General features: G+C 40.9%; 1 protein-coding gene across 2 annotated transcripts in view; it reads left to right on the top strand.

Moving 5' to 3' along the window:
* The window catches only part of HPS5 (HPS5, biogenesis of lysosomal organelles complex 2 subunit 2), a 75829-nt gene that overhangs the window by 32451 nt on the left and 35702 nt on the right, over positions 1–7676 (top strand). For both annotated transcript variants that reach the window (XM_019519682.1, XM_019519683.1), the window contains exons 2-5: positions 2492–2660; positions 3548–3658; positions 5944–6008; positions 6699–6891. In XM_019519682.1, coding sequence (XP_019375227.1) covers positions 2553–2660; positions 3548–3658; positions 5944–6008; positions 6699–6891 — 477 coding nt within the window. In that variant the 5' untranslated portion in view covers positions 2492–2552. The remainder of the gene's footprint in view (positions 1–2491; positions 2661–3547; positions 3659–5943; positions 6009–6698; positions 6892–7676) is intronic.

Here is a 7676-nt window from a genome sequence, read left to right as displayed (position 1 = left end):
CCCCCCCCCCCCCCCCAAGGGATGGCCTTGTGTGAGAGTATGTGTAGCGTATGTGCTTTCCTGCATGGTGATGGATCACGTGGTGTCAGGCAAAACAGCTTTCTTTTTAAAAAGTGGGGTGGGGGGGGGAAATAATATGAACAAATAAGAGTTTTATGGGGGGAAGAATAAGTTGAAATGGATTGGATAGGGATAAGTAGAGGGATTCTAGGTAGGAGTAGTTAGTAAGCTGTATCCAGGCCTTTCCAAGAAGAGAGACTAGCAGGAGACTGACTAGGAAGCCAAGCCAGTCCAGTAGTACCTTTCAGATGCTGGTGCTCAGGCAGAAACAGCTCACAAAAGGGAGAGAGAGGCTGCAGAAAGAGGCTTATATGCTGTTTCTACATCCCTTCCTCAGAGCACTGTGATTGGAAGGGGACTTGGGGAAAGATCAGCCACTGGTCAGCTACAGATGTCAGTCGTCCCCCCCCGCCCCGCTTCCGCTCCCTCTTCTCAGTTTCTGTTTCCCTGCAAGGCTGCCTTCCGAGTCTCCAAATCTTTTGCCGAATCTTTTCCAAATCGATTCGGAGGCTCTGAATGGATTTGGAGGGGTGTTTTTGTCTCCCGATTTGATTCGGATTCAGTGATTCGGCCTCCAAATCAGGCTGAATCTTCTCCAAATGGAATCGGCGACTGAAGCTTTGCACACACCTAGTTTATATGCACTGAAATTCTGTTGCGTTACAGATTTGAACTACTTTCCAATCACTTATGCCAGTTCATGTGTAATTTCTGTCCCTAGCCCTTGTGACCAGGAACAAAAATCTCAGTCTGTTTGTATGACATTCCTTTCTAAGTCCTGGTGGAGAACTGAGGTTTTCTGAATCCTACTGTTACTATGATGTCAGTGAGCATTTGTGGAATTCAGTGGCAGAGCTTAGTGCTGCTACCAGTTAAATTGTGCCACACTTTTCTGGCCCCATGGGCCAGAGGAGTGTTATGGAGCTGGTCTGCAGGCCAGATGAGGTGCATGGACCTCCTCTCCTTCCCCTTCTCTAATCCCACAGCATACCTGATTCAGCGACTTTTTCAGCTGGTCTGGGACCAGGATGCATGTGGTGTGGAACCCTGAAGGCTGGGGCAGGTGCCGTGTATGATGGAGACCAGCTGGAGCAGGAGTCGGGCTGCACGTGGTGGCTGCCCCAGCAGTTCCAGCTGCCACATGTAGCACAAGTCCCGGGCTGGCAGGGCTGGGCACTGCGAGTCCCGGACTGGCTGGGGAGGGCACTGCATGTGCCACAGTCTTGCCAGGGCAGCCACGATATGAAGTGCCTCTGGCACTCCAGCCAAACTGTACCGCATGTGGTGCCCACCCCAACCCTTGGAAATTTGCACTGCCCACAGCACAGGCCCTAGACTGGCTGGAGTGGCTGCTGGATCAGGTATGTTGGGGAAATGGGGAGAAAGGGATAGGGTCCATGAGCCTGATCCAGCCTGCAGACCAGCCTGATGCCACAGAAGGACACTGTGCCCTGTGTGGGTCTGATCAGACTCATGAGCAGCACTGGGGGCCAAATGACAGGGCTCCATGGGCCGGATCCAGCCTGCAGGCCCTGTATTTGACACGCCTATTATAGAAGTTTGTTTTTTGGATTTTAAGGTTTTTTTGTCAATTTAATTAACCCATGTAGAAGTAATGATAGTTCTATGGGATGGATTGTTTTTTAATTTGCTTTGAAAAAACACAACACCTTGCATTATACTGCTTTGGCAACCTTGGCTTAACATTTGAGTATTTGGCTTTGTAATGGCTTTTTCTTTTTTGTACATGAAGTCCGAAAATGATATTTCAAAAGAAAACTTTTATTACTGTGGGGTTTGCATGGCATGTAAGAAATCGCGTATGTGGCCACACACTGAAAAAGAGGTTGTGTGTGTGTACACCTTTATATAAAGTGTTGATTAGTTACCAGTTCTGTACTATCTTTCCTGTTTAGGAGGTGAGGTTCTGTAGAAAATTCAGTACATAATTAAACTCCGTATGCAGAGGTATCTTGACAAGGGCAGGGATCTATAATTTCAGTATTAACTTTTATGTAACTTTTTGTGTTTATATGAAATATCAAGTTTAAGCAAGTTACAGTTGGGGTTTACTTTGGTATAATCAACCTGATTCAAAATCAGTTCTTTAATCAAATTGGCACAATACTTTTTTTAATAGAGGACTGTAAATTCACTTGATTATCAAGCATTATATTCAAATTACAGATCCCTCAGCTGAGCAGTGTTTCTGAACTGAGTTTGAACAGTGGTTTATGGACAAAGCAAACTAGCTCCCTAATCTTGCCCTGAGTTTCAAATAAGGCTAACCTTGTGGGTGGTTATGGATCCAGTTGCAGGATCAGCTCCATTTCCCTATTATTTTAGGATGAGCAGTTTCAGAAGAAAAGTAAAACTGAAGGTAGATTGGTGTCTGACAATGAGATTATATTCTCAAATTTCATTTTTGCAGGTACAGGGTCACGCTAATGATAACACACCGATGAGCAAATATTGCTAGTCTTTGTGCGTTAATGACATCTGTGCCAATGATACCAGAATCCTGCAGTCATGTATTGGCAGAATTTGAGTGTTTGGATCCTTTGCTTTCTGCACTCAGGTTGGATTCTAGTCGTCTGAAGGTGAGTTTATGACTATTGCATTTAATTTGTTGTTATTTTCTTATTGACATAGGAAAAAAACAATATTTTTGTGTTGTACTTCTGTTTGCTGAATGTGTATATAAAGTTACTTTGATTTGTGTAGTCCTAGAAGCTATTATTCAGGTTGCAGATCATGACTTAATATGAACTTCATGGTCTAGAGTAGGGGGCTCTTGGAAGAAGAGGAGTTAAGACTGGTATAAAACAAAAATGGCTGCATTTTGCCTACAGTGGAATAAACAGAAGAATATTGCTAGGTTATTTCTGAAGTGATAACAATTTTGGATGTTTGTAAATTATTGTTAGGATGTATTTTCAGAACAAACTAGCTGGCTACACACAATATACAAGACTTAATTCCAAAGTTTTTGGGTGTTTAATCATAACTTGAAATTCAAACATCTGTTTTATGATTTAAACACTAATTATTTATCAGTCCATGCAATTGAATGATTGATTAGACTTTCTTAAATTGAAGCAACTTGATAGTTGTGGACAACTTCTTTGTTTTACTCAGGAACACTTTGAATTAATCTAGTGTTACAATATTTTTTGCCTTTGTATAGGTGAATACAGTCTAATGAGGTTAACTTCTCAGGGAACTTACAAGAAGGAAAAATATCTGTCTTTGTACTTGTTTGTTTTTTTTAATTGCTTGTTTTTGCTGTTTGCTTTCTCCTGAATGTGCTTTTCTCACTGCTTTAATAATCTGGCTAAGATTTTGCACACCCAGGCAAGGTACAAATAGCAGGCATACAACAAGCTTTGTTTTCCAACAAATGGAAAAGGGGAAGAGAGACCATTATTTGCTGCATGTATTATAATAAGTAGTTACATTGCTGTGTTGACTCTTGTATTTCTTTCAGTGCACATGCATAGCTGCATCTCGGAAATGGCTGGTGCTGGGAAGTTCAGGTGGTGGCTTGAACCTTATCCAGAAAGAAGGCTGGAAACAGCGACTCTTTCTCACTCATAAGGTAAGTTTTTATAGCAACGCATACAAAAACCTCAGGCTCAGGAGTGGGCAGTACTTCTGTTGCAGAAATGGGGAAGTGGGATCTTTTATAACTCCCAGGCATGTACAGCCTATTGAATCACCACGTAAAGCAAATGTTCTGATTCCTTTGTTTTGAAGAGAGAGGTCCTTGCATGCAGTAATAGTGTGGTCCAAAGTGTTGTTACACACCCCTTTGCATGGCACAAAGGAGCAATACCAGGAGTCTGGATCTCTCAGTTGTTCTCCAGATTCAGAACTTAGCATAAATTAAGTTTCTATCAGTTAGTATTCAGAAGAAAGCCTTCAAAATGTGTAACTGGGGGGACAGCTGTTGGCATTTTGGAGTATCTGGGAATACTCCAAGTCTGAGTTGTGCATTGTTCTATTTAGTATAGTGCGTATTGTCTCACATAACAGTGATGATTCTTTAAAGTTTAACCTTGTTATCCATATAAGCTAGTTACTTCCTTTCTTTAACTGCTTTGATGAAAATCATATTGTTAAGATATTAGTCTACACAGTATCCTCATACATATCACACAGCAGGGTTGTAGAGAATATATGATTGACTTAATTTTCCTGAAGGAGGGCATAGCTTTTTAAATAATCTGGGAAATGCTGTTAGTACATCCAAAGTGCTGTTGGAATTTTCAATACTGTGGGTATTAGGCATTAAGATTTTAAAGTTCTGCTTTAAAAAAAAAAGTACAGCATTAAGACTGCTGCCATACAGAGTAGTGACGGATCCACTAATAGCGATATCGCTGTATTACAGAAATTTCTAGGCTGTTGTTCTGGTGTAAATATTTGATTTGCTATTAATCCTGTTCTTTTTATTCAGTGCTTGCACAGGGCTCATACGGAGATGGACTGAATTAGTAGCATTTTTATTTATGCATGATAGTGCTTTTATTCGTGTCCTTGGATAGCTTGTGTTAGGATTTCACCTAACTTAGTTCTGTTTTCATAAAATAATTTTTCCACAGGTTGAGGCACGCCTACAGTCTTTTCAAAGTATACCTGCAGATTTCTGATCATCTCAAGGGCCAAAAGGTCTCCTTAGTTAATTGAAGCATGCACATAGAGGAAGCTGTCTAATATAGACAGTACATGTGGCTTCATGCCCAGCTGCCTTTTTCAGTGTCAAAATTGCTGATGGGTGGACTGAATTGTCTTTGCAGTTTGGAATACTTTAAGATGTTGTTCTCCTCTGGTCCATCAATTTGGAATCCAGTATAGATAAGCAGCAATCAGAAAGTATTATGGTCTAGCACTGGGTAGTGAAATGAGTTTGTGGTTTAAATTGAAGGTTTTTTTGTGGGCAGATGTCTGAAACATCAAAGCAACCTTCATAAGTGTAAGGCTTGAACGGCTGTGAAAATTGTATTCTGATCATCTATGAAACCTAATCTTAAGTAAAAGTAGAGAGAGAGATGCAAGCAGGGGTCTTCATTGCTATGGCCCCTGCTCTTTCTGCTTAGTGAATTAGGACAAGGTTTCACAGTCAAGCTCTCACGTGAACCCCGTTTTCATAATGAGTTCACTGTTTAATACAATTTAAACAGGAGGCAAAGCCTTGGAATCCAAGAGCATTTGGAAGTAGCTACTGAGTTTCTTCTTTTTTTTTTAGTTTGTAGGCAGAGAACAAAAGCTGTATCAAATTGTAGAAAAGTAGGGCTGTAACTTACTTCAGGGGGTCATTGAATCCAACTTTCTGCTCAGGACAGGGTCATCCCTATGTAAAAACCATCCTTGATAAATGTTTGTCTAACCTGTTCTTAAAAACTTAGGGAACGTCTCTGCCATACAAATAACAGGCATGAACACCTGAAACATCAAAAACTCCCTAATGCAGGGGGATAAGGACACTGTCAACATCTTGTGTCTGGAATGACAGGAAGCAGTTGTTAAAATACAATCAAGAGATCAAGCAAGAGGTCTGTGTCTTTGCTACAGGGAAAGGCAAAAATATCCACAAACCATGCCAATCTGACCACGGAGTAAAATTCCTTCCTGATCCCAAGTGAGGTGATTCGTTTGACTCTGAGTGGAGGAAGAAGACCTAGATAGAAACCTAGATTTTTTAGTCCCAGCAGAAACAGCAGCACACTCTAGTTAATCCTTGTGATTCTGAGGAAGGGGAAAAAAAGCCTTGTAGCACCCACTGTAGATAGTGAAACCTAATTATACATACTGAAAACTAACTGTACTATTGCTTTTGGAACCACTTTCATTTCAATGCTTGACTGGTCTTTTTTGCATCAGGAGGGTGCCATTTCCCGGGTTGCCTGTTGTTTACATGATGAAGATTATGTTGCTGTAGCCACCAGGTGAGAGATTTACTACAGAAATAACTTCTACTATTACCCAAGGCCATGAAACAGTTTTTCTGGGTTGATGCTTTGTTAATTTGCTTAGGCCTTATTTGCACAGGGAATTTAAACGGCAAAGCTATTGCAGCAGCTTCCTATGTGGAAAGTCTGTCCTGGACTGATCAGTCTGGACTAAAACTGAATAATAAAAGTGATTTATTCCACAAGAAATTAGGTAAATGGGGAACTATTGCAAAAGAGCTTCTTCCATAATAGCTGTGTCAGATAGTTTCCCCGAAAGACAGGTCTGAGACACTTTGACATCCTGGGGAAATATTTCATGTACTTGATAGAGACATTGATAGCTAAAGCAAGGTAAAATGTTTGCAATTTAGCTAGTTACTTACTTAGTTTATACCTGGCACCCTGATTGATAGTTTTGGCTTAGGGTTTAGTGGCTAAGTGAGGAACCCTTCAGGTTGTACTCGCACATTTTTGGTGGGATGAACTATGGGTATTTGTTGCTCCTGTTTCTTGGTTAAGTGTGCAACTCTTCTGAATTGTTGGTCTATTCACAAGCAGAAAATGCAAACACACAACCTAAATTGAAGTGAATTCTTTGCTTTCACTGCTGATGGGAAAGGAGCATTACTTCACTACTAGCAGAAATGTTCTTTTAAAATTCTAAATTTCTCCTAATTACTACAGTCAAGGCCTTGTTGTAGTCTGGGAATTGAATCAAGAACGTCGTGGGAAGCCAGAACGGATTTATGTTTCCTCTGAGCATAAAGGCAGAAAGGTCACAGCTCTCTGTTGGGATACAGCTGCCCTTCGAGTTTTTGTGGGAGATCATGTGGGGAAAGTATCTGCCATCAAGATTAATACATCCAAACAAGGAAAGGTAAAATGTTACTTGTTTTCTTGAGAGAGAGGTGAGCTGAAAGAATCTTGTGGGCAGGCATATAGAATCTGTGTCTCTGTTAATAAAAAAAAAGAACGAGTGAGAGTTTGCCGAAGAATTCTAAGTTCTGGACACTTTAGTGACAAACTAGGAGTGAAGAGTTAGTTTCAAAATTTATATATTGGTATAAATATTCTGTTCGGCTCTTGTCTCTGTACATATAGCTAATCTAGAAAGTGGCATTATAACATGAAAATTATTTCAAATATTATGGTAGCATTCAACTTTGTTTGAAGTGCTAAATTGCACCTCTCTGAAGCACTAATTTCCGGCTAAAAGGGATAAGACCTTTTTTCTAGAGGTCTGCTTAAATCCAAAATGTCAATCTCATTGTTACTTTAGTTAGTCTTGGGTAATTGAAAGAAACTTACCATTTATTGAGGCTTTTACGTAACTGTGGAGGGGGTGCGCAGAGTGGTCTTATATTTTGTCACAGCCTTGGCTGCACTTCTCCCCCTAAAAGATTTAGAAAAGTAATATTAATCTGCCCTGACCTGCCTGTCATGCAGCCCTCGATGGCTTGCTGAAATTCAGTAATCGGCCCTCTGCCCAAAATAATTGCCTGCCCCTGAATTAAAAGGTCAGGATTGATTAAAAGCTCTCTGAAACTTTGGAAAAGATTCAGAGAGCTTTGATGATTTGGGCAGTCCCTGGTGGCTGCGGCAGGGAGCTGCAGCTGGATTCCAAGCTGGTAAGTAAGGCAGTAGAAGCAAGGAGGAGGGGGG

This window comes from Gavialis gangeticus, unplaced genomic scaffold, assembly GCF_001723915.1.
Source record: "Gavialis gangeticus isolate Ggan-Ray unplaced genomic scaffold, GavGan_comp1, whole genome shotgun sequence".
Taxonomy (NCBI): Eukaryota; Metazoa; Chordata; order Crocodylia; family Gavialidae; genus Gavialis; species Gavialis gangeticus.
This window is presented reverse-complemented; position numbering and strand designations above follow the sequence as displayed.